The sequence below is a fragment of the Mizuhopecten yessoensis genome, unplaced genomic scaffold (genome assembly GCF_002113885.1).
Source record: "Mizuhopecten yessoensis strain PY_sf001 unplaced genomic scaffold, ASM211388v2 scaffold8517, whole genome shotgun sequence".
Taxonomy (NCBI): Eukaryota; Metazoa; Mollusca; class Bivalvia; order Pectinida; family Pectinidae; genus Mizuhopecten; species Mizuhopecten yessoensis.
In genome coordinates, this window is record NW_018407587.1 from 114,420 (window position 1) to 138,891 (window position 24,472).

Consider the following 24,472-nt stretch of genomic DNA (forward strand, 5'->3'; position numbering starts at 1 on the left):
TATTTTAAGAAGAATGAGGAGGCACAGGAGAGGAAGGGGTATACTAATATAATTATGTTGTTTGAGATCCAATTGTTCAGTGACAAAAAAGAACACAAATCATTGCTATTTTTTTTATATTGCAATAAACGGCGAAAAAACCCACGAAAATAGTCCTTCTCCTATGCATGTTGCTCAAATCAGATGATATCGGTTTCGTTTCGTTATGTTTTTTCATTCCGATATGTATATAATTTGTCTCCGGAAGTCTCGCTTTGAAAGGATGGCGGGAACATGGCCGCGATATTGGAAGTCCTCTTGAATCAAGAAGTTACCCCAGATGCTGTAGTTTCCTGGCTAAAGAACCGCACGGATCTTGTAAGGAATCATTTATTATTTATGTTTACATGAATTACATGTTATGATGACATATTCTTCTCATAAAGAAAATAGATCGATCAACCCTCGCACTGTAAAGTTTACAGTTCAGAAAGGACATCTTATATTTGACTATACTGTATACTATAGCCAAATCTGCATATATAACCAGATTTGCCGGTGATCCAGTACCTGGTTAATGCATGAACCTAAAGGGTATGAACAAATGGTGGTTTTTAGTCACATTGGTATGACGATATAAAGACAAAGTCAAGATACGTATTATTATTGTTTGTAAAGTAGCTGCCCTCCCCACCACGTAATCCGTATCATCGATACTCCTCTGATCATTCTCATCAAAACCATGTGGCGACAGTATAACTTTTATTATTGTTACTGAACAAATCTTCTATTCAAATAAGAATTGTTCAGCTAATATGCTGACCTTTTGCTTTTCTTTCTTTCAGAAAAGAATTCCCAAACAGTTGAAAGAGTATTCAAAACTTGACCAAGAATTTGTGCCTTTCTTTCTCAATTATCTTCGTGACCAAACCCTCCATCTCCTTCAGTCCAATCGTTCTGCCAATCCATCGCCAGCTAAAACACCCTCAACTCAAAAACTTAAAAAGACTGTTCACACTCGAAGGGAAGATGGTGGCAAGAGAGTACAGTTGTTCGGATCAAGCCCTGGTGATGGTTTAGAGGATATCCGTGACACATCATCATCTGTCTTTTCTCCAAATGTTTCTATTGACTCGCCTGGAGTTTGGAAAAATTTGAACACTCCGTCATCAGCAGAGAGATCTGGGCGAGGCAGGGGACATAGAACCCCTGGAAGTAGGGACCAGCGCCAGTCACCTCACTGTGGCAGTAGACAGTCGAATGCAACACCAGACAGTCATGGACATCGAGCAAAACAAAGGTTTAGTCTGGGAGAATTTATTGTCTCACCAGATGTTGACATTAATCAGAATTCTAAGAAGAACTCTCCCTACTCAGGTGGGCGAAAGGACCACTCATTTGACAACTCACCTTCTCCGTTACCTGTTAATGGAGGGAAACGGTCCAGCGGAAAAAAGCGTCATCCAGCTAATAGAACAGACTTGACAAAACCAGCACCAGTGTTCAGTCTGAATAGTGTCAGTGACTTCCCCCCTATGGGAGGCGAAATGGAATATCCCATTAGGTGAACACATCATTAAATGTTGAACATATTGTAACTTAATAACTTATGACATGAGAAATGCTGAAATTAAAACGTAATATACTAGTAATTATTAGCGTTTTGTATTCCAGTAACTATGACAATTCATTAAACTAATAACTATCAGTAACATGGTCATTTTATATAGATTATTGGTCTTATTGCAGCTAATTTAAACTCTGTTTAAATATATATATTTTTAATTAGATGGTCGAGAAAAACTTCCCTTTTTTGGGGACATAAATATAACAAGATCATTGACAACAAGAACAACCCACACCCTTAACCCTAACAGGGCATTGCTATAACTTAATTAGCATGTATTATACATAAAAAGTTCAAACTTTTGCCAGATAAATATGTTTTTATAATAAATCACACACTGCATTTGCTTTTGGTAGAAAACCTGACCAGAAGGAGGAGTCTGTACTTTGTACACCATACATGAAAAATTCACCAAACTTTGATGCAACACCAAGAGGTAATGCTAAGCCAACTGTGATAACAAAATCTCGTAGAATCAGTTTTACTACTTTAAGTGAAGAGAGTACGGACTCCACCCAGATGCCCTCTCGTCGCATCAAACCCACGCCAATCCAGGGCAACAAGGCATGGCATCACAACAGGATGTTCTTGGACTCTGCACAGAACTCAAAGGAAACCCACACACTGGCAGGTGAATCTGAAGGAGGGACAGATCGGAGGGGTTCCCTGATAGAGGAGCGAGAACTATTGAGGTAAGAATTTAATTTATATGTGTATGTGATTATATATCCCCTTTATGAGAAATGAAACATACTGTTTATAACTAAGGTGTTATTGTTGTCACTTTCTAGACCAGAACCACAACTTCAGGGCTGCAAAGCTTTAATATATATATGGATATTTGCATCTTAGAAAAATGGAGTGTGTGATCACATAACCTTGCCAATCGGTGATTTTATTTGCTCAGTTTTACAGCCGAATACAGACTTTCCCCTAGCTAAAAAGTGTCTTATTTTCCCAAAATGACCAAAAAATGAGGAATATATTCCCAATTTCAATACAAATAATGCCATATTGTCCTAATTCATAAAGGAATAGGCTGTTGTAAAATTCAGGTAACAAAAACGCTACTATTATTTATAGAGTCAAGACCTGTTTTTTGGCAGGACCATAACTTCTTTCATGAATTGGAACCATTCAGTAATGTCAAGTCTTAGGTCTCCTCTTCGTTTTAATGTTGCACCTTAAAACTCATATTTTGAGTAAGGTTTATAATAGAATCAGGTTTTCTGTTTGTCTGTAAATAACACAATTTGGTCTGAATTCCTTGAAAGTACTGGAATGATTTTAATGTCCATAAATTAAACCTTTACAGGTTTTTTATTTACTTAAATACCATAATAAGGCCTTGTCAAGACAATGTAGCTTTGCAAATATTTTGGCTATCATAGGAACCAATGTATCAAGTTTTGTATTTGCTGTTAAAGATGATTCCCTTATTTGTTTCAAAGACAAGAAAAAGCCAAGAGACTTCAACAAGGAGATCTGAGTAGACTGTCTGGATTTTCTTCGCCTGGTGGTCCAATGACTCCTACGAAGTATTTAGAGCGGTCAAACTCAGTCCTAGAGATAGCTGTTGCTGACCCCTCATTTGTGACACACCAAGACCAGCTTGATGTCCTGGCAGAACTGTATTCCTGTTGTCTAAAAGGTTTTATAATGATAATGTTAAATGATGGAATCGTTAGTTGGCCTCATTCAACTTTTGTTCTGACTTCCCTCCGTTTGATTAAAATGAATACTCATGCAGCTTCCCAACATATGCAAACATTTTTGCCATTTCATTTGGATCTCTTCTCCTGAATTTATTTCCATGACAATTCCCCTGTTCAAAAACATAATGTATTTTTCACGTGTGAAATTTGGAAGTTAGAATGATCGGACTGTAAATGATCTGATGTTGAATTTAAATATGAGAGCTCTCAAGGCACACTTTTTATCAACCCTTAGAATAACAACAAAATATACATCTGAACGTCTGAAAAACATTGATAGTGGTTTTAATATTCAAACCTCTTTATCGGAACAATACTGTAAAGGTTTTGGTAAGAAATTTCTAATGATAAAATTTGGTAGTAAAGCTGTAAAACTGTGTTTACACGATTGGTTTATGTGTTTACACGATTGGTTTATGTGTTTACGAGATTGGTTTATGTGTTTACACGATTGGTTTATGTGTCTACACGATTGGTTTATGTGTTTACATGATTGGTTTATGTGTTTACACGATTGGTTTATGTGTTTACACTATTGGTTTATGTGTTTACACTATTGGTTTATGTGTTTACACTATTGGTTTATGTGTTTACACTATTGGTTTATGTGTTTACACTATTGGTTTATGTGTTTACACTATTGGTTTATGTGTTTACACTATTGGTTTATGTGTTTACACTATTGGTTTATGTGTTTACACTATTGGTTTATGTGTTTACACTATTGGTTTATGTGTTTACACTATTGGTTTATGTGTTTACACTATTGGTTTATGTGTTTACACTATTGGTTTATGTGTTTACACTATTGGTTTATGTGTTTACACTATTGGTTTATGTGTTTACACTATTGGTTTATGTGTTTACACGATTGGTTTATGTGTTTACACGATTGGTTTATGTGTTTACACGATTGGTTTATGTGTTTACACCATTGGTTTATGTGTTTACACGATTGGTTTATGTGTTTACACGATTGGTTTATGTGTTGACACGATTGGTTTATGTGTTGACACGATTGGTTTATGTGATGACACGATTGGTTTATGTGTTTACACGATTGGTTTATGTGTTTACACGATTGGTTTATGTGTTTACACCATTGGTTTATGTGTTTACACGATTGGTTTATGTGTTTACACTATTGGTTTATGTGTTGACACCATTGGTTTATGTGTTGACACGATTGGTCTATGTGTTGACACGATTGGTTTATGTGTTTACACGATTGGTCTATGTGTTTACACGATTGGTTTATGTGTTTACACTATTGGTCTGTGTTTACACGATTGGTTTATGTGTTTACACGATTGGTTTATGTGTTTACACGATTGGTTTATGTGTTGACACCATTGGTTTATGTGACCAGTATTTTTGTGTTCCATCTGTCCGCTCCTATGAGATCTTGGCTAGAAGTTCAGTTTTAATAGCTCTATTGCTGTTATACAAGAAGTAAAGCAGGTATTAGACTTAATACCTGTTCACATATTTAGAAGTACCACATCATATTATCACATGTGGCTCCATTTCTTTGGTTAGATATTGTGTCTATAGCTCCCATTTTCATCAACACTAAAGGAGTATGTATGTTTTGTGAATATTTTCTAGTTAATGTATTTCAACAAAAAATCAGCCGTACCTACTGCTACTAGAGATTTTTTTTATCAATCTATCCTCTGCTGCAGAAAACCTGCTTCCCAACCTGGCTGTGGAAATTTACTTTGTGGTGCAACTTATGACATCTCGGAGTGCTGACACTGAGCTGGTCTCCAGTACTGGCGGGCTGGGTATATATATATATGTCTCTATATCAATTCCACTTTGTTTAAATAGATGAAATGTCTGCAGGTCTCTACTTCGTTTTTAGCTCACCTGCCCGAAGGGCAAGTGAGCTTATGTCGTGGTGCGGCGTCCGTCATCCGTCTGTCCGTCCGTCCTCGTCCGTCAACTTTTCCTTTAAACAACTTCTTCTGAAGAATGGATAGGCCTAGAGTCATGATATTTGGCTGAAAGCTTTGTTGGTAGGAGCCCTACAAAGTTTGAAAACGAAAATGACCTTGACCTACTTCAAAGGTCACAGGGGTCAAATATGTCAAAAACTTCAAATGACTTCTTCTGAAGAACTAAAAGGTATAGAATCTTCATATTTCGCTGATGGCTTCCAGGGATGGAGCTTAACAAAGTTTGAGAATGAAAATGACTTTGACCTACTTTCAACGTCACAGTGGTCAAATGTGTCAAACACTTCAAATGACTTCTTCTGAAGAACTGAAAGGTATAGAATCTTTATATTTGGCTGGTGGCTTCCTGGGATAGAGCCCAACAAAGTTTGCGAATGAAAATTAGTTTGACCTACTTTCAAGGTCACAGGGGTCAAAAATGTCAAAAACTTCAAACGACTTCTTCTGAAGAACTAAAAGGTATTGAATCTTCATATTTGGCTGATGGCTTCCTGGGATGGAGCCCAACAAAGTTTGAGAAAGAAAATGACTTTGACCTACTTTCAAGGTCACAGGAGTCAAATGTGTAAAAAGCTTCAAATGACTTCTTCTGAAGAACTGAAGGGTATAGAATCTTTATATTTGGCTGGTGGCTTCCTGGGATAGAGCCCGACAAAGTTTGCGAATGAAAATTAGTTTGACCTACTTTCAAGGTCACAGGGGTCAAATATGTCAAAAACTTCAAACGACTTCTTCTGAAGAACTAAAAGGTATAGAATCTTCATATTTGGCTGATTGGTTCCTGGGATGGAGCCCAACAAAGTTTGAGAAAGAAAATTACCTTGACCTACTTTCAAGGTCACAGGAGTCAAATGTGTAAAAAGCTTCAAATGACTTCTTCTGAAGAACTGAAGGGTATAGAATCTTTATATTTGGCTGGTGGCTTCCTGGGATAGAGCCCGACCAAATTTGAGGTAGAAAATTAGTTTGACCTACTTTCAAGGTTACAGGGGTCAAATATGTCAAAAACTTCAAACGACTTCTTCTGAAGAACTAAAAGGTATAGAATCTTCATATTTGGCTGATTGGTTCCTGGGATGGAGCCCAACAAAGTTTTAGAATGAAAATTACCTTGTTCCACTTTCAAGGTCACAGGGGTCAAAGGTGTCAAAATTTCAAATTAATTCTTCTGAAGAACTGAGAGGTATAGAATCTTTATATTTTATTGATGGCTTCCTGGGATAGAGCCCGGCAAAGTTTGAGGAAGAAAATGACCTTGACCTTCTTTCAAGGTCACAGGGGTCAAATGTGTCAGACACTTCAAACGACTTCTTCTAAACAACTGAAAGGTATAGAATCTTTATATTTGGCTTGTAGCTTCCTAAGAAAGAGCCAAACAAAGTTTGAGAATGAAAGTGACCTTGACCTACTTTCAAGGTCACAAAGGTCAACAACATTTTTATGGATTTGTTCTTAAGAACTAAAAGGAATGGATTCATAAGATTTGGCTGGTAGCTTTTGGAATAGAGCTTACCAATTTGAGAAGGAAAATGACATTGACCTACTTACAAGGTCACAGGGAAAAATATGTCAAGCAACTTCTGAAGAATCAAAAAGCATAGAATCTTGTAATAATATTTTGCTGGTAGTTTCAACAGATGGAGCCAACAAAGTTTGTGAGAGAAATATTTTTAGTGCAATATATTATTTAATGAAAATATTTTGCTATGACTGCTTAAATATTCAGGTGAGCGATACAGGCCCTCTTGGGCCTCTTGTTATAGTTGAATGTCTGCAGGTCAGCATTACTTCTACTTATAGATACTTTCAAGTGTAATGAATTAGTTGCATTGTATTAAAGAACATTGTAAATATATATCTACTTGAATACCAAATAATCTTTACTGCATCAGATGATTTTCACCAGCAGTATTTCTTGTCAGCTATTTTGTGCAACTACATGTTTTTTAAATTATTTCTGTGCGATTTAATTCAATTGTTTAGAAAGTTTATTATCATAAAATAGTTAGTAAGAGAATGTTTTCCATCATCTTGTTTCAGATACGATTGACACCAACTTTTTCTGCTCTGTTCATAATGCTGTTTATTTTGCTGTCAAAGTACTGGAGTCACAAGTCAGGTTTGCACCATTTTTCTGCATCCGTTATATTATATTAAAGTGATATTTCTTATATTTACCTCTCCAAGGTCACATCTCTATCGTTTAATGTTTCATTTGATAGTGTTGGCTCTAACTATAAAGATAACTCATTGAGTTTTAAAGCAGTTTAAAGCATATCACTCAAATATTGGGTATATGACAGAATGGAGATAATTTCAGTCCAAGAATTTTGCAATATTTCATAAACATCACTCACGATCTGTATGTCCACTAATTCATCTGTTATTCTTGCAATATGTCATCAACCCCATTTGCTATTCCAATAGATTGTTAATAGAATATGATAAAAAATGTTAATAGAATATGATAAAATTTTAGTTTCCTGAGGTGCTTAGACCGATGTACTCTACGGCTCTTGTCAGAAAACCAAAGAATAGCAAGCTTCTCTGAAACCCTGATAGACTGGCTGACCCTGGAACATGATTCGGGCCCCAAGGTAACAATATAATACGTTGGTGTCTATTGAAATGCATTGATTTAAAACTGAGAGTAATCATTTCAATTTACTATATATAGTTCATGACAGTGTAAACTACATGTGAGAGGAAACGATTGCTGAGCAGAACAAGACTTCGTTTCAAAGCAAAGATTGATAACACACCATTGTTTTATTATGTCTTTAATTAACTGTTTGATTTACCAACAGCCTGTCCCTGCCTTCCCTAAATCGCCAATAGGGGGTGTATCATTCCAGGCAGAAACGGACAACCGCAAAAATTTCCCGAATGACTGCAGTTTCCACCTCTTCAAGAAACAACGGTAATTGCTCTTATAAAGTTGTAAACAAAAAATTAGGAGTTTGCATATGAACATAATAATGTATTTTTAAAAATTGATTTTTTTTTAAAGAAATAAAAATATCGTGTACAAACCATGGAGAATTTTGGTACAGTGCATATTAAATCTTATACCATTTTCATGTTAATGATATAGGGTCTTTTGAATTCAGAAATCTTGCAGCAAAATGATTCAACTTTCAATAAGGTATTTCAATATATGTCTTTTTAAGTACAGTCCAGTTTTGTTAATGATATCATATTCTTGATATATCTAGTAAATATAATACTCAAAAACTTTTTTCTTACCAAGACCAATGCAAAATCACATCAACAGAATTTTCATGCGTAAATTTAAGAAATGTGGAGGCTTTTTGCTAATGCAATGGATATATAACAACTCTGTAAGTTTCTAGATGTACGTTTGTCTTTTGTATTCACAGAGACACATTTTACGAGCTGTTGAGAGAGTGGGAAGCTCATCACATGAGTTCCGGATGGTCCGTAGCTGCCTTTCTAGGCGACAAGATACGAGCGCTCATAAACTTCAAAACAGAGCTTGCTAACCATATCCACTTTGCTCGACTGTTCCAGTCACAGCTTATAACGGTGAAGAACTTTATGTGTATATGTTGTACCAGTCAGGGAGCACATAAAGAAGTGAAAGTACAAGCTCCCTATACTGTATTTTTCTGGTTTCAATGGTAACACTTGACAACTAGTTACATTTTATTTATCTATCACAGAAGTAAACTATAAGACCTCACAATTTTATTTATCTGTTAAAATAATAATTACCAAGCCCCTAAGCTTTATTAATCTGTAACTGTATCATAGTAAAAAGCAATCCTCAATACTATTATAACAGTTAAGAATAGTCCCCTAGATTTGTACTCGCGTGTTATGAGAGCATGGTGTAGGTACTTCCTGCACTCTGATTAGCTAATCCACTTTGGTACAGTTCTTTAAATACAGTCATGCAATTCTTTGTAGAAGTTATGTAATGTGTCGAATGTTTATAATCTCGGTCTCTCCATGTGTAAGGGAACATTCCTGTTATTGTTCTTAGATGTGTAAGGGAGATGGAAGTCTGAAGCCTGATGGGGATGACGAGGGTGATGCTCTCCTTAGTCAGCTGAAAAGGACGAACCCAGAGAAATTCAAAAGGTGAAAAGCTATATATGAACTTTGTTATTTCATTCACAGCCCATTTTCAAGTGGATGTAATTTTCTCAAGCTCTTAAGCAGATACTGTACAAACATTTTAGCACGGCTGCATATTGGTTCACAATATATATTAAATAACAGTACTAGTGATCAATTTGATATAAATTGTATCCAACCTAAAACCTAAGTACATCAGATATCAACAGGTTAAACCATTGCTATACCAAAAAATATCTGTGAATGACCATTGTTCACTTCTACAAGTCTGACCAACTTCATTCCCATTGCATACAGTATTTCCAGTTCCTGTATATATATTTGTGTATGTAGTATGTATGGTATCAGAGATTCAAAAACAGGTCAAACATAAAGAGTATAGTTGTTTTTCTTCCATAAATAATGTCAAATTGTATTGGTCCTCTATATACATAGTGTATACTTCTTAAACTTTTGCCTTGTAAAATATTAGCCATTCACCTAGTCAATGCATATTTACCAGTATATATTTTGCGACTCAAAATGTAATGACACCGTATGAACTATGTTGTGTTATTAATGACTGAAGCATTAGATAGTTTTTCAACATAGTCATTTTTGTCTCGCTGCCAAGAAGTAGTGGAAGCGAGACCTAGGTGTAGCTTTTCCGGCGGCGGTTTAGGTTAGTTTCTCTGTAACTATAAGTGCTAGACCAACCAAACTTGACATATGCATTGATGGTCAAAGCGGGGCATATCAATCCAAATGGCTTGTTATCTTGTTTCCTAGAAATGCAAGGTCATGTCTGTCAAAATTTATCATAGCCAGATCTTGTCAGTATTCCTCCTTTGCTAAATTCTTGGGATTCCATGATAGGATTATCAGAAGTTTTGAGTACAAAATAGTAAGATGTTGATTTGTATGTTTCAGGCTGCAGGAGCGGTTCATCATGCCATTGAGTGTCGGTGGACCTTGTCCTGCCCCATCCTTCCCAGGCTGTCAGGAGTTCTTCAGGGATTTCATTATGGCTGCCAGCAGTCCAATCTTCAACCAACACCTCACAGACACATTCTCCGCCAAAGTCATGGAGGTCAGTTATGCACTAAATATGATAATAAATGAATGTATCAACAGGGTTTTAGTTTGTGCTCATGGTGAGAATGATTTCTAATTTACTCTGTAAATTATCTACAATGTCTGGCGAAAAAAACATCATGGTTAATACTCTTAGTCCTATGCAACTTAAAGGTTTCAACAGGCAGTTCACGGTCACCAAATGGTCTGTCTAATCCAATGAGTTAGGATAAAATAACTTCAAAAAACTATGAGTAAATAGATTTTGGAATCATGTTCGTCCATATTACACACAATAAAGGAAACTGGAAAAAAGTCTACATTTTGTTACCCCATTTAATATCTACAAAATAATTGTTTTTGAATGTTGAGTCCATAAGAATTGGTAAATATGGGCCTGAAATATGCTACATGCGTTGACCCAATTTGCGATATTAACAAATATAAAATAATACATAAAATAGTCTTGAGGACCAAAAAGTACTTTTTGTTGTTTCAGCTGAATGAAATATCCATTGCCTCACGAGAGGAGACACCGACTGAACAGGACGCCACTGATGATGTCAGTACAAGTAACATTAACAGAGTTATAACAAAGTCACTAGCTTTCCTTTAGTAATGTCCAATAGTGTGTTAACCAATGAAGCCCTGTGATGTCAGAGAGACATGCATCTGATAACATGAATTTGAAATAATCCTTGATGTCATATTCTTCTGTTTTCATTGAATGTTAAAGGAAGGTTTAATAAAAGTAAATGAAGTATATATCTTTCATGTGACAAAAGGTCAATATTAAAAACTACTTAAATTATATTTTCAAAGTCTTTGAGTAACTTTCGTTGTTAAAACACATGGTCTTAATCTAGAAAATGAGTTAACAATTTAAGGACTTTTTTGTCGTATGATTAGGAAGAGAAGGACCGTTTTGTGTCGTGTCTGATGACGGTGAGATTGGTTGCCAAGTTTCTGGGATTTGTGACTTTCCTGCCATATCAGACGGGGTCGAGGATCTCAGATGAGCTCAGCGCTATGTACATCTCCCTGCGCAGCCATGTAAGTTGTATCATTGAGGGCACACATTCACAGGAACTAATGTATCCGTAATGGCTGAAGTCTTGTGGGTACTAACAGGTATTTACTGTAAATAGTTGTATCGTTGAGGGCACACATTCACAGGAACTAATGTATCCGTAATGGCTGAAGTCTTGTGGGTACTAACAGGTATTTACTGTAAATAGTTGTATCGTTGAGGGCACACATTCACAGGAACTAATGTATCCGTAATGGCTGAAGTCTTGTGGGTACTAACAGGTATTTACTGTAAATAGTTGTATCGTTGAGGGCACACATTCACAGGAACTAATGTATCCGTAATGGCTGAAGTCTTGTGGGTACTAACAGGTATTTACTGTAAATAGTTGTATCGTTGAGGGCACACATTCACAGGAACTAATGTATCCGTAATGGCTGAAGTCTTGTGGGTACTAACAGGTATTTACTGTAAATAGTTGTATCGTTGAGGGCACACATTCACAGGAACTAATGTATCCGTAATGGCTGAAGTCTTGTGGGTACTAACAGGTATTTACTGTAAATAGTTGTATCGTTGAGGGCACACATTCACAGGAACTAATGTATCCGTAATGGCTGAAGTCTTGTGGGTACTAACAGGTATTTACTGTAAATAGTTGTATCGTTGAGGGCACACATTCACAGGAACTAATGTATCCGTAATGGCTGAAGTCTTGTGGGTACTAACAGGTATTTACTGTAAATAGTTGTATCGTTGAGGGCACACATTCACAGGAACTAATGTATCCGTAATGGCTGAAGTCTTGTGGGTACTAACAGGTATTTACTGTAAATAGTTGTATCGTTGAGGGCACACATTCACAGGAACTAATGTATCCGTAATGGCTGAAGTCTTGTGGGTACTAACAGGTATTTACTGTAAATAGTTGTATCGTTGAGGGCACACATTCACAGGAACTAATGTATCCGTAATGGCTGAAGTCTTGTGGGTACTAACAGGTATTTACTGTAAATAGTTGTATCGTTGAGGGCACACATTCACAGGAACTAATGTATCCGTAATGGCTGAAGTCTTGTGGGTACTAACAGGTATTTACTGTAAATAGTTGTATCGTTGAGGGCACACATTCACAGGAACTAATGTATCCGTAATGGCTGAAGTCTTGTGGGTACTAACAGGTATTTACTGTAAATAGTTGTATCGTTGAGGGCACACATTCACAGGAACTAATGTATCCGTAATGGCTGAAGTCTTGTGGGTACTAACAGGTATTTACTGTAAATAGTTGTATCGTTGAGGGCACACATTCACAGGAACTAATGTATCCGTAATGGCTGAAGTCTTGTGGGTACTAACAGGTATTTACTGTAAATAGTTGTATCGTTGAGGGCACACATTCACAGGAACTAATGTATCCGTAATGGCTGAAGTCTTGTGGGTACTAACAGGTATTTACTGTAAATAGTTGTATCGTTGAGGGCACACATTCACAGGAACTAATGTATCCGTAATGGCTGAAGTCTTGTGGGTACTAACAGGTATTTACTGTAAATAGTTGTATCGTTGAGGGCACACATTCACAGGAACTAATGTATCCGTAATGGCTGAAGTCTTGTGGGTACTAACAGGTATTTACTGTAAATAGTTGTATCGTTGAGGGCACACATTCACAGGAACTAATGTATCCGTAATGGCTGAAGTCTTGTGGGTACTAACAGGTATTTACTGTAAATAGTTGTATCGTTGAGGGCACACATTCACAGGAACTAATGTATCCGTAATGGCTGAAGTCTTGTGGGTACTAACAGGTATTTACTGTAAATAGTTGTATCGTTGAGGGCACACATTCACAGGAACTAATGTATCCGTAATGGCTGAAGTCTTGTGGGTACTAACAGGTATTTACTGTAAATAGTTGTATCGTTGAGGGCACACATTCACAGGAACTAATGTATCCGTAATGGCTGAAGTCTTGTGGGTACTAACAGGTATTTACTGTAAATAGTTGTATCGTTGAGGGCACACATTCACAGGAACTAATGTATCCGTAATGGCTGAAGTCTTGTGGGTACTAACAGGTATTTACTGTAAATAGTTGTATCGTTGAGGGCACACATTCACAGGAACTAATGTATCCGTAATGGCTGAAGTCTTGTGGGTACTAACAGGTATTTACTGTAAATAGTTGTATCGTTGAGGGCACACATTCACAGGAACTAATGTATCCGTAATGGCTGAAGTCTTGTGGGTACTAACAGGTATTTACTGTAAATAGTTGTATCGTTGAGGGCACACATTCACAGGAACTAATGTATCCGTAATGGCTGAAGTCTTGTGGGTACTAACAGGTATTTACTGTAAATAGTTGTATCGTTGAGGGCACACATTCACAGGAACTAATGTATCCGTAATGGCTGAAGTCTTGTGGGTACTAACAGGTATTTACTGTAAATAGTTGTATCGTTGAGGGCACACATTCACAGGAACTAATGTATCCGTAATGGCTGAAGTCTTGTGGGTACTAACAGGTATTTACTGTAAATAGTTGTATCGTTGAGGGCACACATTCACAGGAACTAATGTATCCGTAATGGCTGAAGTCTTGTGGGTACTAACAGGTATTTACTGTAAATAGTTGTATCGTTGAGGGCACACATTCACAGGAACTAATGTATCCGTAATGGCTGAAGTCTTGTGGGTACTAACAGGTATTTACTGTAAATAGTTGTATCGTTGAGGGCACACATTCACAGGAACTAATGTATCCGTAATGGCTGAAGTCTTGTGGGTACTAACAGGTATTTACTGTAAATAGTTGTATCGTTGAGGGCACACATTCACAGGAACTAATGTATCCGTAATGGCTGAAGTCTTGTGGGTACTAACAGGTATTTACTGTAAATAGTTGTATCGTTGAGGGCACACATTCACAGGAACTAATGTATCCGTAATGGCTGAAGTCTTGTGGGTACTAACAGGTATTTACTGTAAATAGTTGTATCGTTGAGGGCACACATTCACAGGAACTAATGTATCCGTAATGGCTGAAGTCTTGTGGGTACTAACAGGTATTTACTGTAAATAGTTGTATCGTTGAGGGCACACATTCACAGGAACTAATGTATCCGTAATGGCTGAAGTCTTGTGGGTACTAACAGGTATTTACTGTAAATAGTTGTATCGTTGAGGGCACACATTCACAGGAACTAATGTATCCGTAATGGCTGAAGTCTTGTGGGTACTAACAGGTATTTACTGTAAATAGTTGTATCGTTGAGGGCACACATTCACAGGAACTAATGTATCCGTAATGGCTGAAGTCTTGTGGGTACTAACAGGTATTTACTGTAAATAGTTGTATCGTTGAGGGCACACATTCACAGGAACTAATGTATCCGTAATGGCTGAAGTCTTGTGGGTACTAACAGGTATTTACTGTAAATAGTTGTATCGTTGAGGGCACACATTCACAGGAACTAATGTATCCGTAATGGCTGAAGTCTTGTGGGTACTAACAGGTATTTACTGTAAATAGTTGTATCGTTGAGGGCACACATTCACAGGAACTAATGTATCCGTAATGGCTGAAGTCTTGTGGGTACTAACAGGTATTTACTGTAAATAGTTGTATCGTTGAGGGCACACATTCACAGGAACTAATGTATCCGTAATGGCTGAAGTCTTGTGGGTACTAACAGGTATTTACTGTAAATAGTTGTATCGTTGAGGGCACACATTCACAGGAACTAATGTATCCGTAATGGCTGAAGTCTTGTGGGTACTAACAGGTATTTACTGTAAATAGTTGTATCGTTGAGGGCACACATTCACAGGAACTAATGTATCCGTAATGGCTGAAGTCTTGTGGGTACTAACAGGTATTTACTGTAAATAGTTGTATCGTTGAGGGCACACATTCACAGGAACTAATGTATCCGTAATGGCTGAAGTCTTGTGGGTACTAACAGGTATTTACTGTAAATAGTTGTATCGTTGAGGGCACACATTCACAGGAACTAATGTATCCGTAATGGCTGAAGTCTTGTGGGTACTAACAGGTATTTACTGTAAATAGTTGTATCGTTGAGGGCACACATTCACAGGAACTAATGTATCCGTAATGGCTGAAGTCTTGTGGGTACTAACAGGTATTTACTGTAAATAGTTGTATCGTTGAGGGCACACATTCACAGGAACTAATGTATCCGTAATGGCTGAAGTCTTGTGGGTACTAACAGGTATTTACTGTAAATAGTTGTATCGTTGAGGGCACACATTCACAGGAACTAATGTATCCGTAATGGCTGAAGTCTTGTGGGTACTAACAGGTATTTACTGTAAATAGTTGTATCGTTGAGGGCACACATTCACAGGAACTAATGTATCCGTAATGGCTGAAGTCTTGTGGGTACTAACAGGTATTTACTGTAAATAGTTGTATCGTTGAGGGCACACATTCACAGGAACTAATGTATCCGTAATGGCTGAAGTCTTGTGGGTACTAACAGGTATTTACTGTAAATAGTTGTATCGTTGAGGGCACACATTCACAGGAACTAATGTATCCGTAATGGCTGAAGTCTTGTGGGTACTAACAGGTATTTACTGTAAATAGTTGTATCGTTGAGGGCACACATTCACAGGAACTAATGTATCCGTAATGGCTGAAGTCTTGTGGGTACTAACAGGTATTTACTGTAAATAGTTGTATCGTTGAGGGCACACATTCACAGGAACTAATGTATCCGTAATGGCTGAAGTCTTGTGGGTACTAACAGGTATTTACTGTAAATAGTTGTATCGTTGAGGGCACACATTCACAGGAACTAATGTATCCGTAATGGCTGAAGTCTTGTGGGTACTAACAGGTATTTACTGTAAATAGTTGTATCGTTGAGGGCACACATTCACAGGAACTAATGTATCCGTAATGGCTGAAGTCTTGTGGGTACTAACAGGTATTTACTGTAAATAGTTGTATCGTTGAGGGCACACATTCAGTTTGCTGTCTCTGTAATAAAGTTCTACACTACAAGTTTGACCTAAAATCTGTGACAACTCTGAACCTTTGGAATGGAATTGTGAGACTCCCAACATTCAAGCCTCATTCCTCAAACTGCTGCTATTAATAGAATTGTCCCACTATCCAAATAGTATTTTATTGAACTGATTGTCCTTTCTGTACAAAACTGCCTAGTAATCCAGTCATCTTTAAATCCAGCTACTTTTGTTGGGAATGAAGTTGGCTGGATTTTATTTTGGAACAGATGTTGCTGAATTATTAAAGCTCCACTGTATCCTACCTCTCCCCCCTTGCTATGGAGCTTAAAGCTCCTCCACTATATCCTACCTCCTCCTCCTGCTCCTCCAACCCCCCCAAAAAATGAATTTAACACATGCATATTAGCCATGAGTGTTAAAAGATTGTAACTAACTCTTTTTTTTTCACAGCAGTCAATACAAATTGACCTTGCTAGATGCCTGAAGACAGCCTTCTTCCTTGGACAACTGACCTTGACTGTTCCATGGGTGGTGGAGTTCCTGAGTATGATGGATCAGATAGCCCCCAATCTAGAACCTATACAGATAGCACTGTTTGTTCTACTGTATATACACCAGTAAGTACTGTAGCCAGTATCTACCTACAAATCTAAGGATGACAACATTTTTATTTCCCCTTGGGAGCAGCCGTTCCTATCTCTACTAAAAAGAAAAATACAAATGTTTGTCTAGAGGTAAATGCCAGCAATTATATGGGCATATAGGGTTATCCATGTTGTCCTGCCTTGTCATCACTCTAGGGGTATGATCTTTTAGTAGATTTTAATCCAACTTTATACAAAGTTCAAATATTACCTTTTCTTAGAATGAATTTGTAGTTCGGGAACCAAAAGATGTGGTCAAGGTACTAGATTTAAAATATCATTGATTCAATGCAGGCCCGCTGGGCCTATTTCAATCTTTGTTTCTTATTTTCCTCAGGCAGACTTGGGGGAGTGGACAGTTTACCAACACCTGTTATGCCAACCTTTTAGTCATAACCACCATCAGCTGGCTGTTTGAGGTTTGTAGTCCCAAGTTCTTTTAAGTATTGTAGTCATCAAAACATAGGTAGACCTCCCCATGTTGACATACCAAGGTTTGTGATTATCCTAACCCTTTCACCACTGTAGACCATAATGGACTCTCCCAGATCAATGTATGGTAGAGTCTACTAAAGTTACATAGGGGTGAAAGGGTTAAGGTTATGGTGGTCCTTATGTTTACATACATGCACACATCCTCCACGATGACATTCTGCTACCACTAGCCCTCCACCACTAGGTCTCGGGTCAAGGCCTACGTGGGGGCAGTCACCAGGTACTGGCCGTAGGTAGGTTTTTTCTCCGGGAACTCTGGCTTTCTTCCACCACCAAAATCTGGCACATCCTTAAATGACCATAGCTGTTAATAGGACGTAAAACACAAACAAACCAAACTATTCATCGGGCATTTCTGATAATTTCCAATCAGTATGGTGTTATTGTCATCAGTGATGGCTTGTTGATCTGCATAAATCACAAAGCTAAGTTTTCACTTTTATAATATAAAATTAGGATTTGTTAAAAAAATGTTCAATTTCAATCAAATCTTATGTTTGTAAAGCTTGCTAACCACTGGTAAAATCTATTTAAGTATCAATAATGGTTCTACATTGCTTATGTATGTATTTATATGGAAAAGTACACACACAGGGGCAATTGCCAGCCCTGCAGGTGGGGGATCGGGAAAAGAATACACCTGCTGTTAACCACTGTATGTACTGTAGGAGGCGACTAGTGTGGGAACCCCTGCAGAATTTGGAGATTTGCTTTGGTGTCCTCTATTTGGAGACACAAAGGCGACAAAAATAAATCTGCTGCACCCATTGCAATATTTGGGATCTTTATCTTTCTTTCTACTTCTAACTACCTTTTATTTACTAGCGCCTTGCTTGGCAAGTCCTCACTTTTGGCTTTAATGTTGAGCGTTCACCTAGGTGAGGAAGGCAATGGGTTCTGTCCCCAGGCCGTGATATACCAAAGTACTTAAAATGGTAGTTGTTATTCCCTGCTTAACGTTCAGCATTTAGGGGGAATGACAACACCTGGTTCACCCATTGTCAGTATAAAGTGACGGGGTGGAATGCTGTGATGGGTGGCTTCGGCTTGGTATTTCAGTGAGATGGCACTAAAAAGTTGGTATCAGATTTGCGCTATCACAAGGACGGAAGCAGACCAACATACCCTGTCTCCTGCAAACACGCACGCAGGCACACATACACTACACACATGGAGGCACATCCTAAATGACCTTAGCTGTTAATAGAACATTAAACAAAATTAAACAAAATCAAACCTTTAATACCAGTTACATGATACTGTACTTCAATTTTATACACATGGTGTAACATTTCAATCCGGGGGTATATAGTTTTCACTTTGTCTGTGTGTCCGTCCATCCTTGCTCAGAGGCTGTTTAATGAAGTAACATCAAACAATGTATATAGGTACATCATTGGAAGAAAGTGTCACATCCTAAAGGTCACTTTGACCTCAATTTGACCTCAAGTACAAAATTAAGTGTAATTTAGGTTTCTACAATATATTTCAGCCACTGTTTCATCGATGGGCTCCAAACTTTGTAGATATGCGGGAGCTTAGGTATTGGTAAATCCCACACTCTTACTTAAATCTAGTTCCATTCTATGTACATGATGTACTGTATTGATACCAGATTCACAATACAAAAGCCATTGATTTTCTATACAGAATGCTGTGATACCAGAAGGATTTTTCTTCTCCGAGATCCCTGGTGAAGTTGTCTCCATGGGAACCTCACTAGACCATCAAACAGGTGTTTCACTGGTAAGTATTGTTGACAATTTGTAGATAACTTTTAATTACTGGCCAATGCTTTTATTACAATAGGTAAGAATTGAAGCAGTTCTGTAAAATTAAATTTTCTAGCTTTTTCAAATTTTTAAACATTACGCTAATTGAAATTTCTGAAAATAGCTTTTATTGCATATCTTGTGAGTACATGGATTGATCAATGCACTAATCTGTTAAAATTCACTAATTTGCTTAAATTGTGCCTGCTAAATAAGCACTCTTATAATAGACCTTTCTCTTTTTGGGGTAGACCTAGCACGGAGCAAGGGGACAGAGACCCAGACAAGTAAATACAGGGGTCATTTCAAAAATAATTTTATATGGAACATAGCGTATAGGGTATGTCAGAGTGTGTACACGCACAGGTACGTGACTACAGGTAAGCGAACAGGTAACATCATATACAATTCGTGGCTCACTGCGGCAAGTATGCAACCGTGGTAATTGATATGTTAATGTCTCCACTAAGGATCTCACCCGGGACCTCTGTTGTATTATTCTGACGCCGAATGAGTTAAAAGAAATTCACCGAACCCCAGTGTTAGATTCATTTTCGGTAAAAATGCCACCAATCCCCAAAAAGGTGTAAAATTACTCCACAAAAAGGTGCGTAGAGCCCATAGAAAAAAAAAACGGCTTACACATAAAAAATCTGTGTATACCCAATGTCTAAACACCGACAATTTAACAATAACAAAAGATGACATCATGTAATCAAAATAAAAACGTAATTGTATTTAATCATTAACTTAATATGTATAATACTTCCCGGAATCCATGTTCGTCTATTACTTCCAATCCAGTTTTTTCGGTGTTATGTTGTGGTCTGGTAAATTACAAACATCAATTTACGAAACAAAGAAAGCAGCTAATAATTCCAACGTCAAAAAAGTAAAAAACAAAGTAGCTATCACAAATGGTATCTCTTGAACTTTTAGCCATAATGCTTTCTCTGGGATAGAAGATCAAGTCTATCTATTTCCTAAATAACTACCACCACCTATTATCCTTTTCTGATGGAGAGTTGGGTTGTCCAAATTCTACGTCATATTAAAAAAACAAAAATATCTGAAATAAAGCCACATGAGACTGAGTTGTCTCTTGAGAAACGTGTTTTAGAAAACCGCGCATTCGGAAATTAAAGTATGTCATACATTTGAACGTGTTCCTCTAAAGATCTCAGCGCGCTCTTTTTAATTGAATTTGTCTAGAAAGAGTTACGTGTGTTTTTAGAAATACATTTTCGAGATAAATAGGTGAAAATCAGAGTATTTACGAGAATTTCGGACTAGATCAATATGTATTTGCAATTATTTGCTGTTTCCTGCATGACCGACCCGCTAAAAATGAGGGGGGGGGGGGGGGGGTGATCATTTAAATGTTTTTCTTAGAAAACTGTTCGAGGGATAATTTCTGTAATTTAAAAAAAAAATGTTTTCTGAAAAAAATCCCGGTAGGGTGAGATCAGCCAGGAGAAATTTATCAATTGTTATGAAAATCAGGGGATGTAACTGTAGGTAACAAGTAAGGAACACTAAATGATAATCTCTAGTGTTTTGTCGCAAGCAAGGGGACAGGAATCCTTAAGGATTTCAAACCCTCCGTAATACACATGTTTTTCTTGTCGTATTTTGGTGTCGTCATTTCCGTATTGCATATCCGGCATTCCATTACCGAAGTGTAAATTATAGTAACACCGGGTAAACAATTTTACACGTGTATGACGATGATATGTCAACACCCGATATCAAGACTTCACTGGGAAATGTGTAATCACACGTACTTCAGAAATAAAGCTGATGATACAAAGACATTAATTAACTCACAGGAAGACACTGACATACATGTAACATCAGAGGACTTTAAGAAGGTCATGGAATGCAGACTGATGTGTTTTGTTTACCGACCTCACCTGTACAAGCTCGGAGTCGCAATGAGTTTTGTTGTCGAGCGAGTTACGCTCTGTCAAATAAATCATTTCACAAATAGTGGTTTGTAGAATATCAAAATCCTGATAAAATGAAGTGCATGTGCGTGCACGTGATAACGGCATACCATGCGATAGCCTATGATAACATATGTACCTGATATATAAAGATACCATGCATAAGCGGCCTATGGAATGATGTCCAACGTGTACATGATTGAGAGAAATATTAATCCGTAAAAGAACTGTAAATTGACAATTTGATATAGTAATTTAATTTATTTCCGTCGTTTTTGGTATAGTAAAGAAAATAGCTGTCATTGTATAAATTCTATCCCTTTGCAAAAGTTCCGATTTTTTTCAAGGTAGACAACTCTCATCGCAATCAAAATTATTGTAAAATGTAAAATGTTTGGTTCAAATTTTCACTCTTTTTGTATGAAACTATTTTTTTTTTTGGTATTTAAAAAAAAAAAAACAGTTTATCAGAATCCTTATATTTTCATAAAATCATCTCTACATAGTGACATAACCATTATGTGAAACTTTCATTGAATTCTGCTGGTTAATTGCGAAAGGGTGGAGCCTCCTTAATACAGATGAAATGAAGAAAGATTTTGAGATGTTCCCTGAATTTACTACTCTCAGTGTCCGTCTCTGACTCCGTGCTAGGTCTGCCTCAAAATGAGAAATGTCTACATATTAGATAAGAATATATGAGGGACAGCTTGGGGACACATAATTTTAATTAATATGTGGTTTGTTGTGTCTCCGATCTAATGTTTGTAAATTGAGTCCCAGGAAAAAGATATTTGGGTGATTGTGGTCAGAGATAAATGTACTTCCCTTTATATGTACCCTATTTTGTAGTTTAAAGTTTCGTCTGGAGACAGATTGACAAATTCTATATCTTAACTTTACCCTAAGTATGGCGAAATTCTGTATCTATATCTTAGAGACATAATAACAAATACTGTATTTTAACCAAAAGCTTGAAGATCAAATAATCTATTTGTAGTTTACACAAAATAAACTTTAGCCTGGAGGCAGATTGACAAATTCTGTATCTTAAGGTAAAGGGTACCAACAATTTAGGTTTCAAAATTTCAAATGAAGGCTATTTTTATGGAATACTTCTTTAAGAATATTACACAATATTGACATATTCCATAAAAATAGCATGTTGCAATGAATTTTACAGATTTATAGTCATTCAAAGTTTTAATGTTTAAAAATAGAAATAAAAAGGAAAACTACCAAGGTAGGTGTCTAAATCGATACCTTGACATTACAAAGCCTACGCTTCATCAGAAATCCAATCTAGGATAGCTGCATAGCATCAAAATGAATGTCCGATTTATGGCCCACAAAGCCTAAGAAAATCTTCACAGGGGAGGTTACTCTAATCCAGAGGAGTGGAATTCTTTACAATTACAGCTGATGCAGTGGAGCCCTTTACCTTCACCTTACTTGTCTGACGATAGAATGATAGGTAACGTAGCTTATCTTTTATTGTATCTAAAGATGTAGCAATGAACTATGTAGTGTCATCTTGGTGATTGTTGGTTAAGTCTTAGATCTGTGTTACAGGACAGGATGGGATTTGTGGACCAAAAGTTGTATTACACCTGCTGTCCTTACATGGGTATGTATTGGGATATTCTTGTCTGTACCTATAACACCTTATCGCAGCTCGGACCAGAATGTCAGAAATAATTATTTTAGAATTATCTCTTTGAGGGCTGCACTTTTGTGCATTGCTTTAAAATTGAGACAGGTATGTTAACACACAATGAACTGAAATTTGGAATTCAGCAAATATGCATGTTTACTGTATGATGACACTGTATAGTGACCACCTGTACACACAACAATTGATTGGTCTATTTGGTTTACTGTATGATGACACTGTATAGTGACCACCTGTACACACAACAATTGATTGGTCTATTTGGTTCCAACATTGTTCTATAGCATGATAATGGTTCAGTAGAGGGTCATTTACTGCCTATATACCAATTAGTGCTGTGCTGATCTTGTTTGTTTTACACCTGATGTCTATAAATGAATAATGTCTGTATTACAGGGGAGATCCGAACCCTACTGGTTGAGTTTTCTGTGGGTAGCAGCAGTAAGAATTCAACCATCAGAAAGATAACGCCCATATCTGCTGACGACCGCTCTCAGCCATCAATGACAGAGAGACAAACACAGGTTAGTGATAGATGTACCTGCTGATTACCCCTCTCAGCCATCAATGACAGAGAGACAACCACAGGTTAGTGATATATAGATCACATCAGTACCTGCTGATTACCCCTCTCATCCATCAATGACAGAGAGACAAACACAGGTTAGTCATAGATAGATCACATCAGTACCTGCTGATTACCCCTCTCAGCCATTAATGACAGAGAGACAAACACAAGTTAGTGATAGATAGATCACATCAGTACCTGCTGATTACCCCTCTCAGCCATTAATGACAGAGAGACAAACACAAGTTAGTGATAGATAGATCACATCAGTACCTGCTGATTACCCCTCTCAGCCATCAATGACAGAGAGACAAATTCAGGTTAGTGATAGATAGATCCCATCAGTACCTGCTGATTACCCCTCTCAGCCATCAATGACAGAGCGACAAACACAGGTTAGTGATATATAGATCACATCAGTACCTGCTGATTACCCCTCTCATCCATCAATGACAGAGAGACAAACACAGGTTAGTGATAGATGTACCTGCTGATTACCCCTCTCAGCCATCAATGACAGAGCGACAAACACAGGTTAGTGATATATAGATCACATCAGTACCTGCTGATTACCCCCTCTCAGCTCTCAATGACAAGAGATAATAAAGATAACCATTTATTAGTAGTTTGCAAATCATTGAAGAAATTTACACAGAGATGGGTGACGATTATTTTCCTCCCACCATCTTCCCCTTAATACTCATTTTAAAACTGGCAATGCTGTTTGTTTGTACAAAAAAAAGTATTTCTAATAATCATTCTCAAATAAATCCAGTATTGATTTATTAACATCTTGTTTCAAACAATAATGTCAAGCTTGTCCTTTAAAGAAACCGATTTCTATCAAAAATGCAATTCATAAATGTAGGTATTTTATGACCACAATAAATTACGTCTGGGGAAAT

At 37.2% G+C, this 24,472-nt stretch overlaps 1 protein-coding gene across 2 annotated transcripts in view; it reads left to right on the forward strand.

Annotated features, from left to right (window-relative positions):
* Nucleotides 1–239: 239 nt before the first annotated feature.
* Nucleotides 240–24,472, forward strand: part of LOC110456103 (codanin-1-like) — a 32,124-nt gene continuing 7,891 nt past the window's right edge. The window contains exons 1-18 of one of the 2 annotated variants that reach the window (XM_021506659.1): nt 240–357; nt 825–1,543; nt 1,963–2,298; nt 3,058–3,257; nt 5,007–5,108; nt 7,323–7,401; nt 7,762–7,879; nt 8,090–8,202; nt 8,663–8,828; nt 9,289–9,386; nt 10,293–10,452; nt 10,936–10,998; nt 11,346–11,489; nt 16,921–17,087; nt 17,452–17,533; nt 19,260–19,355; nt 22,900–22,954; nt 23,396–23,523. In XM_021506659.1, coding sequence (XP_021362334.1) covers nt 274–357; nt 825–1,543; nt 1,963–2,298; nt 3,058–3,257; nt 5,007–5,108; nt 7,323–7,401; nt 7,762–7,879; nt 8,090–8,202; nt 8,663–8,828; nt 9,289–9,386; nt 10,293–10,452; nt 10,936–10,998; nt 11,346–11,489; nt 16,921–17,087; nt 17,452–17,533; nt 19,260–19,355; nt 22,900–22,954; nt 23,396–23,523 — 2,910 coding nt within the window. In that variant the 5' untranslated portion in view covers nt 240–273. The remainder of the gene's footprint in view (nt 358–824; nt 1,544–1,962; nt 2,299–3,057; nt 3,258–5,006; nt 5,109–7,322; nt 7,402–7,761; nt 7,880–8,089; nt 8,203–8,662; nt 8,829–9,288; nt 9,387–10,292; nt 10,453–10,935; nt 10,999–11,345; nt 11,490–16,920; nt 17,088–17,451; nt 17,534–19,259; nt 19,356–22,899; nt 22,955–23,395; nt 23,524–24,472) is intronic. The other variant, XM_021506660.1, reaches the window with a different exon arrangement.